This window comes from Cetorhinus maximus, chromosome 1, assembly GCF_964194155.1.
Source record: "Cetorhinus maximus chromosome 1, sCetMax3.hap1.1, whole genome shotgun sequence".
Taxonomy (NCBI): domain Eukaryota; kingdom Metazoa; phylum Chordata; class Chondrichthyes; order Lamniformes; family Cetorhinidae; genus Cetorhinus; species Cetorhinus maximus.
In genome coordinates, this window is record NC_135879.1 from 42,659,478 (window position 1) to 42,673,978 (window position 14,501).

A 14,501-nucleotide genomic window follows, 5' to 3' on the forward strand; every position below is an offset into this window, starting at 1 on the left:
CACATGAGATGGGACATGTTTTTATATTTATGAAAAAAAAATTATTTATTAAATAAAAGCTTTAGGAAACCTCATCCCGCTTAGCCTTTTCGCCTGTCCGCCAACCGTAAGGTTGGACGGGCAGTGTTAATGAGTACTTCAAATAATTTCTTAATGGCCTTAATGTGCCATTTACATACTGGTGGGCGCGCAGCCGACTCCGGAGCGTGCCCGCCGAACGAAACATCGCTACTGAGCGTCATCATGTGTCATTTTACTCGTCGATGTGTCCAGGCCCACTCCCGCATGCCTACTGAAAAATCCTGCCCTATGGTTTTTGTTGTGTAAACCCCTTTCTTTCTCAATTCCCCTTTCTGTTATTGTATGAGTAAAAAGGAAGCAACACTGTGACCCCTCCTCTCATGTTTGAGTGTGTATGAATAAACTACCGCTCTCAGTTTACCCTACCTTGAGCTTGCTGTGGAGTTGTTAACAGAAATTGGATCACACCAAAACTGAGGCGTTTGGAAAAATACGCCACCACTTATAATGGGGGAAATCAAAATCAAAACACCTTTCTGTTTACAGACGGATGGAGAGGAGAAATCAGGGCTGTTTAAATTAGTCCACCTCCTGTCCATAACAGCTACCATCAGGGATTCATAATGCATTGCGATTCTAATTCCACAGAGGCTACTCTTTCAATGGAAAGCATCTTTGCGAGGGCCTACGACATCATTCCACAAATATTTTCAACTGAACTTCTCCATCTTCCTGTGGTTAGCGTGCATGGCAGGATAGCTCATACCTTGCATAGAGGCTGCTGATCCTCTTTCATTCTGTTTTCAATTGGTGGCTCCTCCCACCCCTACCCGTGGTATATCATAGCTGTCCAACTGAGCAGAACCTGGAGAGCTATTCAACATGGAATCTCCACAGCTGACCCTACCAGCACTCTCTGCTTGTAATCACTTGTGAACTGTGATTCACCTGGTGAGATGCCACCTAACTGTCCAAGAGGATTCACTGAATGCTCATATGTGCACTAAAGCCAGATACGCAAGTGTTGAGTGTCTGTGCACCCTCAGTAGGAATGAACTTTTCTGAGGAATCCTCGTCAACCATGCCTGTCTTTTGTGTGGTGGTATTAGAGAAGTAATAGGAACGTACAAATATTGAAATGTATATGATCATATTTTATTAGGTGATGAATTTAACTCAAAATGACTTAGTTTTGGGAACCGTGAGTTCTGAGTGATTAATTGTGTCACCCTACAGCAAAGAACTATAGTTTATCATTTCTAATGTTCAACGAGGCTCCAAAGCTTCCTGTTCAACATTGATCAGCTTCACAATCTAACAACACCCACATCCAGTCCTCTGTTTCTCCCTTATATTTTGAGCTGTCTTCTCCTGCAAGGATGACATGACAGAACGATTTGTGTTGCTAAAATTTAACTGGATATAGGGAGTGATGTGAATGAATTTTGCTTGACAAGACAGAGTAAAGGGTGGTGCACTACAGGATGTCGGTCAATCTGCAACTTTGTTCATCTCTCACGACTTATTTAAATTACAACACGTCATACTTTACATTCCTCTTGCTTACCTCCAGCCATACCTTTATTGTGGTGGCAGCAGGTTACTATTTTTCCATTGCTTCAAAAGCATTTCTCTGAAAGAGGACCTCTTTCCTCACCTTTACTTGCACTTTGTGGTGCATCCAAGGACACCTTGTTTAATCTGCCCATAGTCTTTGCCCTCCTTGCTTCCATTTTTCTCCCACTTAACACAAACACAAAATTTCAAAAGTCCTTTGGTCTGCCCGAAACTTGTTGGTCTTCCAGTGCAAAGAGTTGTCCCCGACCAAGTGTTGCAGATTGGCACATTCCAAGGTCCAGGACTACGTGCTGAGGGATGCACTAAAGCTTGGGGCAGCCACCACAAAGGCCCAATGGGGAAAGGTCACTGTCTAAGACCTTTCTGCTACAGAGCACCAAGGGGCTGGGAATTGTATAGACCCCTCAGGCTGTACAGCTCACAAAGTATGTATGCATTGAATACTAATTGTATTATAATTGTATTGATGCACCCCAGAGTACAACATGATGTTGATAGTGCAATGGGATTGGAGTTGTCTGACTGTCTGTAATGACCATATTGAAATGATTGTAATATTCATTGATTGTATTGAAGCACCTCATGATCCATGTGTAAAAGTTGAATCTGATTGCACTTTTTGTGATGGCGATTTTGAAATGTTTTGTAATGTTCTTCCAGATATTTTATGAATAAAGTATATTTTTCAAAAAAAAAATTTCAAAAGCCCCCCGCATTATAGCTGTGAGCTAGGCTCTTAAATAGTCAAACAGAGGTTGCATCATGCTGGTCCACATCACACCTGTTCACATGCAGTAGAGTCGTGAAACTCCAAAGTAAATTGATAATAAACAGATTTTGAAATCCATGTCAAAATCAGCTATTCCAACCACCTACACTCTGTGTTAATATCAAGTCTATTATATATTCAATTTATATTCTTAATAATAAACTATCACAGACTAATTCTGATAACAAACCTATCACTCCTTATAGGAAGGAAGCCTATACATTTATAATCCAGAATTAATGGTACATTGTAACTGGAGATAGAATAAAGATCACTAAAACATTTCAGACTATCTTTACAAACATATTTCTACAAACAACATGATCCTGCAAACTTACCGCATTGTGACTAGTTCTAAAAGCCAGTGAATTCGAACTTGTTCTATGCCACTTTGAGGTACCGAGGCAATATACGCAAGATTCAGTTGTTGGTCTCTGCTTAGGTCAAATACATCTGCCTTGTTGTGTGGCAGAGGGGGACTGTGAAGGCGTGTAAAAGGAGAATAACAAAAATATGTTAACTGTTAATAAAAAATATAAATTGTAAAATTCGATTAAAAAATAATTGTAACCATATTAATACAGACACAATTAAAATTACAGGCTAGACTAAAATAATAAGTAATATATTCCAACGTAGGAATAGAATAGAATTAGGAATGACAAAGAAAGCCTGAACCAATTTGATTATTGTTCTAACTTATCAAATACAGAGGCACAGGCACATCTGGCTAAATAGACAATATCCAAATTGAGGTCATGACGATTCTCAGAACCACAAGAAGCAATAGGGCACTGCATTCAGTTTTTGAACACTGCACTTCGGGAAGGATTTATTAGCCCTGGAATGGGTGGAGCACAGATTCACCAAAATGATGCCTGGGCTACAAGGGTAAAATTATGAAGGCAAGTTGTATAGACAAATCTTGAGCAGAAAAGATTAGGGATGATCTAATTGAGGTGGTTAAGATGATTAAAGGAATCAATAGGGTAGATAGAGAGAAACTGTTTCCTCAGGTGGGGGCAAGTCCAAACAAAGAGCCATAACCTTAAAGGAAAAGTCCTGGACTAAAGTCACAAAGCTGGATTTTCTCAGCCCATTGGAGGTGGACTGGGAGGTAGGAGAGCTGGCAATATGGCAGGGGTAGAGGTCGGGAAGGGAGCCTGACATCTTCCTGCCGGCATGGCATATTGCCAGTGGCAGGAACCTTGGCAACTTAGCCACCTCCCAGGTGGCCATTGAGCAACAAATAATATTCTCTGTGCCACAATGTACTATCCTTCCCCAGCTTCTCTCTACCCTCGACACCCTCCTCCAACAGCTTTCCTCTGTCATTCAGCCTAGTGGGACTGTCTTCATTTATTATTCGGCCCATCAACTCTATGCTGGCTCTCTGCAAGAACAATTCAGCTAGTCCCACTCCCCCGGATGGTTTCCTGTAACCCTTCCCATTTTTATCTTCAGGCGCTTATCTAATTCCATTTTTAGAGCCACAACTGTATCTGCCTCCAGCACCCTCACAAGTAGGGCATTCCAGATCCTAATCAAACACTGTATAAAAAAAAAATTACCTTATGTTGCCTTTGCTTCTTTTGCCAATCACCTTAGATCTGAGCCCTCTGGTTCACAACTCCTTCACTAAAGGGAACTGTTTCTATCTACACTAACTAGGCCCTCATGATTTTATCAAATCTCCTCTCAACTTTCTCTTCTGTAAGGCAGGTACTCCCAACTTCTCCAATGCATCCGTGTAGCTGAAGCCCCTCATCCCTGGAACCATTTCCATAAATCTTTTCTGCACTCTCTCTGAAGCCTTCATATCCTTCTTAAAGTGCAAAGCCCAGAATTGGACACAGTTGGACACTGGTTTAGGTACTTTATAAAGGGTCGTCATAACTTCCATGCTTTTGCACTCTATGCCTTAATTTATGAAGCCCAGGATCTCATATGCCATATTAACCACTTTCTCAATCTGTCCTGCCACCTTCAACAATTTGAGCACATATACCCCCAGGTGTCTCCATTCCTGCACCTTCTTCAGAATTGTGCCCTTTAGTTTATATTTCCTCTCCTTGTACTTCTTATCGAAATGTAACACTTCACATTTCTCTGCAGTGTATTTCATCTGCCACTTGTCCACCCATTCCATCAACCTGCCTATTCAACTCTAAACTATCTGATCACAGCCAGAGAATCTTCAATAATAGCTTCTCTTCCTAAAGAATCCCCCAAAGGACAATCAATGGAGGTTTCGGTGCTGGGGAGGGCAATTGTTCTCCACTCAGCGGATGGGATAAATGCAATTTGGGCTTAAATCTCAATTGTCAAACTTAGTGGAGCAGGGAAGGTTAAGTTTTTCTTTCAATATAATCTATTCATGAGGAGGAGCTCAATGTCAACATTTCTGGCATTATTAGGGGAAGGGGAAGAAAAATGTAGTTGACCTCTGTTCCCAATATTTATGCTCAACTGGGGAGCACTGTCATTAATTACATAGAAGTTACAATATGGAAATAAGTTAATTGGTCCAAACGATTTTAGCTGATGATTATCCTTGATATGAGCAGTAGCCCCAATCCTATATCCTTGTCCTTTTCCAGTATCCTTTTATTCCCATTTCCTTCAACCACCTATCCATCTTATTCTTAAATGTTGATATGGAGCCTGCATCAGTCATTAACTCTGGTAGTGAATTTCATACCTCACAACTCCCTTTTGTGTAGAAAGGTTTATTTTACTCTCTGTGTGAAATCTGTCACATCTAATCTTGTGGCTGTTTCTATATTTCTGCATTCAAAGTTGAAACTCTGGAATTCATGAGAGTGAAGACCAGGGAACTGTTCACATTCCAACTTATATTGTCAACTGCACAGCAGTTCATCATCCATTTAAGCACTCAGTACCTTTCTTTTCTTTATTGTGTTGCCGATGCAAGAATTGAGCAGGAAAAACTTCAAAATTTAATTTTTCTCCAAAGTTAATAACTTGGCCATCCACCAGAAAAATAACGAGGTTAGATTACTTCAGAGAGCTTTTACGTCATTATCTTATACAGGACACTACAAACATCAGATAGCTGATCTTCAAGTTCTTCAAGACTCCCCTGCTAGGTTATATCTTTTGCAGTGCAATGTCTGGGTTTTTAAGTGCTTCTAATTTTATTTGTGCCTCACTGCATGGGTTTAGTCTTATTCACCTTGACCAACATTTTCGCTGTTCACCAAAGAATGGTTTGCCACCTGGTGGACAGAGTTAAATATTGCACTGAGACGTCACAGTACAGGTTTAAAATTAATTGACTGACATTGCTGAAAAGAGAGGCATGTCAAAGCTTTTTGTGCTGCACTCATCAGGATAAATGTAAGAATGACAAATTTCAAATGATCCATTTATAATACAGGAGAAAAGGATGCTGATTGGTTGGCAAGTTGACTGTGATTGGCATGGAAAAAGTAACAGGAAACTATAGGTTCCCTAAGCTACCTGGTAATTCAAACAAAAAAGGTGCAAGTCTTGAACATATTTATTTTGTTGCAGAAACCCGGTCCCTGCATTTGAATGTATGTCGCTTCCGGCAAGCTTAAATAAGCCATGTTACGAGCTCGACTATTATCTTAAATTGGTTGTTAGGGTAGTTATTAGCGCACACAGGATTGTTCAGCAAGTGCTGCTCAATCGCAGAATCACATATAACAGTAGACATTTTGTTTTAGGTTTTGCAAGCATGGGCTGGTTGAGTTCGGTCTGCACTCTGCCTATTATGAACAACAGAAGGAACATGCTGTTTGATTTAATTAGCCAATCGTTTGGGCGTACAGCCTACCTCACAATATTGCTGAAAGAAACAAATATAGCTGTAATGAGGAATGATATGGAAAAAGATTCATTGAATGAGGCCAAAGCAAAATACTGCAGATGCTGGAAATCTGAAATAAAAACAAAATGCTGGCAATACTCAGCAGGTCAGGCAGCATCTGTGGAGAGAAAAAATAGTTAACATTTCAGGTCTTGTGACCTTTCCAGTCAAATGAGTTCTGATCATAGAATGTTCACAGCCCAGAGGAGGCCATTTAGCCTGTCATGTGTATGCCAGCTCTCTGCAAAAGCAACTCACCTAGTCCCATTCCGCCACCTTTTCCCCCTGTCCTGGAATCCTTTTCTCTTCAGATAATTATTCAATTCTCTTTTGAAGGCCTCAACTGAATCTGTCTCCACCACACACTCAGGCAATGCATTCCAAATCCTAGCCACTTGCTGTATAAAAATAGGTTTTCCTCATGTCGCCATTGCTTCTGTTGTTAAGCTTCCTCTGGTTCTCAATCAGTCCAGTAACAGAAACAGTTTCTCCCTCTCTATTCTGACCAGGCCCCTCATGGTTTTAAATACCTCTATCAAATTTCCTCTTAATCTTCTCTTCTTGAAGAAGAACAGCCCCAGCTCCTCCAATCTATCCACGTAACCAAAGTTCCTCATCCCTAGGACCACTCACATGAATCTTTCTGCACCCTCTCTAATGTCTTCACATCCTTCTATGGTCACAGGTCTGACACCATCAAATGAGGCCATAGGGCTTGAACCGAAGAACAAGAAAGGGGCAATCACACTACTGGAAGTGTACTAAAAACCCCAAACCGTCAGAGGGAGATGGAAGAGCAAATATGTAGGAAATCTCTGAGAAGTGCAAAAACAATAGGCCAGTAATAGTGGGAGATTTCAACTACCCAATATTAACTGGGATAGAATTAGTGTGAAAGGCACGGAGGGAGCAGAATTCTTAAAATGCATTCAGAAGAACTTTTTTAACCAGTGCTTACCAAGCCCAACAAGGGAGGAGACAATTCTGGAGTTAGTTCTATATTGGCAAGTAAAACCCAAAGATTTTTTTATAAATACACAAAGAACAGGAGGTTAACTAAAGAAAGAGTGCGGCCCATCGATGAGAGTGCTGCAACAAGCTATCAAACAGGTGAAAAACAAAAAAGTGTGTGGCCCCAGCTGAGGTCTTGAAAGCTGGTGGACTTTTGCTCATGTCAAGATTCCATGAACTCATCCTATGGATTTGGGAGGAAAAAAACTCCCCAGTGCCCTCAAGCCCCCCACTGACTTTAGAAATGCAACCATTGTAACTATCTTGAAGAAGGGAATTAGACCATGCTATGGAAACTATCAAGGTCTTCCCTATTGTCCACAGCAGACTAAATTCTCACACACTTTCTTCTGAATCTCCTAATTCCTGTGGCTGAGAAAATCCTCTTAGAGACACAGTGCGGCTTTGGACACAAGAACATAAGAACTAGGAGCAGGAGTAGGCAATTCAGCCCCTCGAGCCTGCCCCGCCATTCAACACGATCATGGCTGATCTCATTTTGGCCTCAACTCCAATTTCTCACTCTCTCCCCATAACCTTTCAACCCATTGCTAATTAAAAATCTGTCTATCTCCTCTTTAAATTTATTCTGCACCCCGGCATCCACTGCACTCTGAAATAGTGAATTCCACAGATTCACGACCCTTTGAGAAAAGTAATTTCTCCTCATCTTTGATTTAAATCTGACACCCCTTAGCCTAAAACTACAGCCTCTCATTCTAGAATGCCCCACAAGGGGAAACATCCGCTCCACATCTACTTTGTCTATCCCCTTTAGCATCTTATATACCTCAATTAGATCTCCTCTCATCCTTCTAAATTCTAGCCAGTATAGGCCTAAACTGCTCAATCTCTCCTCATAAGACAAGCCCCGCATCTCTGGAATCAATCTAGTGAACCTCCTCTGAACCGCCTCCATTGCAACTACATCCTTCCTCAAGTAAGGGAACCAAAACTGTGCACAGTACTCCAGGTGTGGTCTCACCAATGCCTTGTACAGTTGCAACAACACTTCCCTATTTTTATACTCTATTCCTTTAGCAATAAATGCCGAAATTCCATTGGCCTTCCTTATTACCTGCTGTACCTGCATACTAGCTTTCAGTGGTTCATGCATGAGGACACCCAGATCCCTCTGCACTGAAGCATGCTGAAGTTTCTCTCCATTTAAATAATAAGCCGCCATTTTATTCTTCTGACCAAAATGGATAACCTCACACTTATCCACGTTAAACTCCATCTGCCAAATTTTGGCCCATTCACCTAACTTGACCTTCCAGAGGAACCTCTGACATGGTCTTTGGTGCCAGACAAATCCAAGAAAAATGTTCAGAACACCACCAGGAACTCTTTATTGCATTCAGTGACCTAACCAAAGCATTCGACTAAGCAAAGCAAGAGGGTTTGTGGATTGTGCTTCAAAGATTTGAATGTCCAAGAAACTTCATCACAATCCTGCAATCGCTTCATGATGATATGACTGCAACTGTCCAGACCAGGAGATCTGAAGCAGATGTCTTCAAAATCCAGACGGGGGTAAAACAAGGCTCTGTGATGATACCCATACTATTTACAATCTACTTGACGGTGGCTATTTACCTTATTAAAGATCAGCTGCTCTTTGGTGGGCAGAGGTAAAGTTTTCACCCATTTGTCTGTCTCTCTGTAAACAATTTATCCCAAAAACTAATAGATGGATTTCAACAAAGTTTGGTACACAGATAGGATGTGGCCCAAGGAAGAACTGATAGTTCTTGGCGAAGATACAGATCAGGATACTAGAATTTTTTAGGGAAGATCCGTTAACACTGGGAGATAGGGCGAATTGACCTCTTTGTAGAATGTTGAGAGTTGTTTTATTTAGAATGTTGTGGATTGTCTCAGCTGCTAATGGTGGAATTCATCACAGCTGTCAAAATATGAGCCAAGTTTTCAGAGCAGGTTGTTGAATGTGGATTAGCCTGAAGCCTCCTCAGTGAGTTAGGGGCTCTTAATATAAAAATAATTATTTTCTCAGCTTTATAGGTACAGAGCATCAACCAGGCAGGAAAAAGCCTCAAGGAAGAACTGTGTAATTGTAATAATGCTGAGTTAACACAGCGTGTGGGAAGTATGTACTACTGAGTGTTCTCTTCATTTGTTTATTTTTCTTTCCTGCCCCCACCCTGCTTTTCAAAAGATTCCTGAAAGTTCACATGCTCCTTCTCCCTATCACTGCTGAAATGTTATTCCATGCATTTATGAACTCTAGGGTTAATTTCTACAACATCTTCCTCAGTAGCCTGCTGCCTTTACCCTTCACAAACCTAATCACCCAGCTCTTCTTCTGTACAGCCATCAACTACTTTCCTGGCAAGCTCCCCATGCCCCAGTGATTAAGCTTGAAGATCTCCGTCATCAAATCCACCCATGGTAGCATCTCACAATTTCTCTTGCCATATATTCTTGCTTATACCTTCCACTCCTCTGACTATAGATTAATGCTTCACTTTCCCCTCTATTAAGATCTGGAATGCTCTACCTGAGAAGATGTGAAAGTGTTAATTGTATAATATTTGTGTTTAATTATATGTAGTAGTGGGCATTAACTGGGGTTTCACTTGAACACATATAAAAAGACATTTATTGAAACTGTAGCATGCTTGAATATGAAAGTGGATGCTTACAATGTTTCACTCTGCAAATAAATGTAAGACTGAGTAAAGATTGGCTCCGGCACCATCTCTCGCCTGCAATCTTTCTGGATTAGAACAAAAGCTGTTTCAATAATAGTTTACAAGAGGATGAGGATCTGACAGGGTTACAGGCAAAAAGCAAGAATTGGAACTAAGTACAACCACTCTTTCAATGAGCCAGCGCAGTCACATTGAGCTGACTGACCACTTTCTATGCCATAAACTTCTATAATTCCATCAGGGATTGATGATGCAGTTCTTCATAATCTTGACCTATGCTTCTCTAAGTCACTTTACTTTCCTACCTCCAGCCTAGCAATCAAAAAATTCACACATTTAATTAAATGTCTAATCTCATAGCCCCAGTTTTGAGTCAAATCTTTCCTTTCCTCACAATATTCATCATCTTCAACACCTAGTTAAGGTCTCAGGACCTTTAATAATATCAATCAGACAATCATTTCATAGTATTGCTCTCCACCCACATCCCACTTCCCCTCTAAACCCTACTCCCTCCTGTATCCATCTCTGGAAAAACTCTCCCCCCCAATTCACTCAGAAACACTTGCAAATTGCTAATTTCTTTATTCTTTCATCAGATGTGGGCATCGCTAGCATTTGTTGCCCATCCCTAATTGCCCTTGAACTGAGTGGCTTGCCAGACCATTTCAGAGGGAAGATAACAGTCAACTGCATTTCTGTGGGTGTGGAGTCACATGTAGGCCAGACCAGGTAAGGATGACAGATTTCCTTCCCTAAAGGACATTAGTGAACCAAATGGGCTTTTACAACAATCAATGATAGTTGTCATGGTCACCATTATGGAAACTAGCATTCAATTCCAGATTTATAATTGAATTCAAATTCCACCAACTGCCACGGTGGGATTTGAACCCATGTCCCCAGAGCATTAGTCCAATGACATTATTACTATGCCACTGTCTCCCCCCATTGCCTAGCCTTTGGCCCTCCATTCACCACGACATTTCTACAGCTACCGATCTGCCCAACCGTACCCTCATCTCCACCTTCGACACCCTAGTCCCTGTTAAAACCATTGCTCTCTCCCACTCTGGCTGTGCCCCAGGCATGACCCTCATCGCCAAAACCCCAAGTCCAAGGGGCACAGATTTGAACAAATATGGCGGAAACTGATTTAGCCATTCACAGCCAGATCTAGTTACACATACAAAGCATTATTGGGTCCTGTTGTCATCTGAAAAAACTGCTCATTTTTCCAGGATCATCCTGCAAGCAAAGGTAACCCCTGGCTCATTTTCTCTACTGCAGAGGCATCTTCTTAAATCCCTCTACCCTTTCCTCATCACCATTACCCCCTAATTACAAGTGTGAGAAATGCAAGGATTTCTTTGTCACCGAGATTAAGGCCATTTTAGCAACTATATGCCACTTCCCTCCCCTCCGCCAACCCACTAGGCCAAACTTCCTCTAAGGCACACCTGCTCTAGCCCTGGACTCATTTTCATTTCTAAACATCCTATGTGACTGTGACAAAGGTAAACTATCCCTCCTCGTTCATCTTGACCAGTCTGCGGCTTTTGACAGTTGATCACATCATCCTCCACCAATGCCTTGCCACTGTTATCCAGCTTGGTGGGACTGCACTCATCTGTTTCCAATCTTATCTATCTAATCACATCCAGAAAATTGCCATCAACGGCTTCCCTTCCCATTCCCACATAGGTACTTCTGATGTCCCCCAAGGATCTATCTTTGAACCTCTCCCGTTTCTCATCTATGTCCTGCCCCTCAGAGACCTCAATCGAAAATACATCACCCATAAGAAAGTTTGAAGGTGAACCATGTGCAATATTTACAGTGCAGGATGAGGCCGGTACACCAGAAATCACAATCAGGGACAGGGACTCACCAAAATTAACATAAGCAAAATAACAATAACAAAAAAAAAGGCACCAAAGTGTGACAAATTGTCAGAACCAGGTAATTTCTATCCTAGGATTTTAAAGATGAGAACATTGCCGATACCTTAACTATTAGCTTCCTTAATTCAGGAACCATTCCTTTAGAAGGGAAAATTATGCATGTCACTCTGCTATTTAAGGTGAAGGGGAAAAACCAAGGACTTATAGACAAGTTATTCTAACACCTGTTGGTGGGCAACTTCTAGAATCTAATGTGCGTGGGACGTGGTCACCAAGATATCCTGATTGAACATTCTTGCCTGCATCCTCCTCACAGCTTACTTACAAACCTAACTTTGTATTGTTAGCAAACTTGAATACAGTGCACCCCTCATCTAAATCACTGATCTTTTTTCAGTTTCTCCCATTTTACTTGATGTCACCCATTGCTGGTTGATCACCCTTCTCCATCTCCTCCTATCAGTAACCATTCTTCTTCTAATTCCACTGCGTTTAAGACTCTTTCAACCGCATCTTTCCTCTTAGGCCTTCCTCTTCTCCTTCTAGCTGGCAGTTTGATCTCTATCACTCCCTCATCACATTCCTCTCTCTCTCCATAACGGATGACCATACCACACTAGTTCATGTTTATTCCTACTCCCTGCTTTCTATCTATTAACCAATCATCAATCCATACTCATCTATTGCCTAAAGTGCCATGGGCCCTAATTTTGGGTAAGCTTGTGCAAATGTTTTTTAAATCCAAATACATTACATCCACTGGATCCCTCTTCTCCACTCAGAAAACTCTTTACAGGTTTGTTAAACATGATTTCCCTTTCATAAAACCATTTTTACTCCGCCTAACCATATCATGATTTTCTAAGTGCCCTGTTATCACGTCCCTAATAATACTCTAGTATTTTTCATATTACTGATGTCAAGTTAACTGGCCTATAGTTCCTTCTTTTCTCTCTCCATCCTTTCTCGAACAGCAAGGTTACATGTACTACCTTTCAATCCATGGAGATCATTCTAGAATCTAGTGAATTCAGGAAAAGCTAATGTTGTACTGGGGAGAATTTTCCCCATGTCGGGCGGGCTGAGCGGGAGCGGGTGCAGACCTAATCGCCGCCACTTTACGCAGGTGAGTCAATTAAGCCCAGCGTAATGCGCGAATCCTGAGGATAGCGGGAGTAGGTGGGCGGCGGCGGGAGTGCAATGATCGCCGGGTCTAATGGCTACCCGGCGGCCTGTTTAAATGAAGCGCTGGCGCCTTGGAAAGGCTGATCGCAATGGCAAGTAGAAGGGCTCACCAGAGGGCTTCTGGAGAGCAGGCCAGGCCAGGCTGGAGGGCAGGGCAGCGGAGCAGGCCAGACCAGGCCGGAGGGTAGGGCAGAGGAGCAGGCCAGGCCAGGCTGGAGGGCAGAGCAGCGGAGCAGGCCAGGCCAGGCCAGGCTGGAGGGCAGGGCAGCGGAGCAGGCCAGGCCAGGCCGGAGGGTAGGGCAGCAGAGCAGGCCAGGCCAGGCCGGAGGGCAGCAGAGAAGGCCAGGCCAGGCCGGAGGGCAGGGCAGTGTGCCCCTCGGTTTTTGGATGAATGCCTAGCTGCCCTCCTGGAGGAGGTGGCAGCACGGTGGGAGGTCCTGCTTCCAAGGGCCGGGAACACCACCCCACCCCACCCCGCCCCCCCTTCAACACCTGGCCAAACGTGCCTGGGAGGTGGTGACTGAGACAGCGAGCTCCCAGGATGTTGTGCGACACAAGTGGATCCAATGCCGCAAGAGATACAACAACCTCCTGCACTCGGGGAAGGGTGAGTACCATGTTGGCAGAGGTCACTTAATGCAGCCGTCAGCCTTTCCCCCCAATGCGTCCCCCCACTCCAACATCTCTGAGTGCAGTTACAGCATTGAATCCTTCACTGCATGTTTCCCTCGCTAGGTGAGCCAGCAGATATTGCCCTTGCCTAGTTCACCCTGAGAGGGTAGTGTTAAGATGGGCTCTTCACCCGCAGCATGTGTGACACTGACACCCAGAGTCTAGACTCGGGGGGCAAACTCAAGGATCTGCACCTAGGCATAGTGCTGGAACTGCGAGGCATTTCAAAGTCAGGGTGCTAACATGCTGGGAGGGGAGCTTCCAGGTGGAGGGGCACCAATCTATCTGCTGGTTTTTGTGCTCCACGTGCTTGTGCCTCCTTGCTTTGCAAGGTTAGTCCGTGTGCTGCCCAATGAAATGGAGGCAGCATTTGGGCAAGGGGGGTCAGCCTGGCTTCTTTGTGTGAGTGTGTGGTAGCTGCGGGGTGACGAAGAACTGGAGCCCTGCAACGTCCCACTCTGGTTGGGGTGGCAGGGATGCGGTGGGAATCCAGGTAGAGGCTCTTCTCTCCTTTTCAGAAGACTGCACACAATGCCACCAAGTGGATTTGGAAAGGCGAAGGCCAGGCCCAGTTGGGCATCAACTCAATTCGAGCAGCAGGCCATGGATCTGGAGAGGCGCCATGTGCCCAGGTCCACCGGTGGCGGTGAGCCTGGGGTGCCACGGGAAGGTATGTTTGCCGAGCATTAAGGTCACCATGTGTGTGGCAACAGCCATGGCACTGCTGAATGCTCAGTGGTTGAAGTTTGCAAAATGGGCTGACCATTGATTATGGAAGGATGAGCGCATAACGATGCAGGGGACAGGCATGCACATTGACATTTTCTCCA

General features: G+C 43.3%; 1 protein-coding gene across 5 annotated transcripts in view; it reads right to left on the minus strand.

The window, feature by feature from the left end:
* idua (alpha-L-iduronidase) overlaps nt 1–14,501 on the minus strand; it is a 377,462-nt gene that overhangs the window by 354,353 nt on the left and 8,608 nt on the right. For 4 of the 5 annotated variants that reach the window (XM_078540394.1, XM_078540387.1, XM_078540376.1 and 1 more), the window contains exon 2: nt 2,707–2,847. In XM_078540394.1, the coding sequence (XP_078396520.1) occupies nt 2,707–2,711 (5 nt within the window). In that variant the 5' untranslated portion in view covers nt 2,712–2,847. Of the gene's footprint in view, nt 1–2,706; nt 2,848–6,191; nt 6,264–14,501 lie in introns of those variants that run through there. The other variant, XM_078540402.1, reaches the window with a different exon arrangement.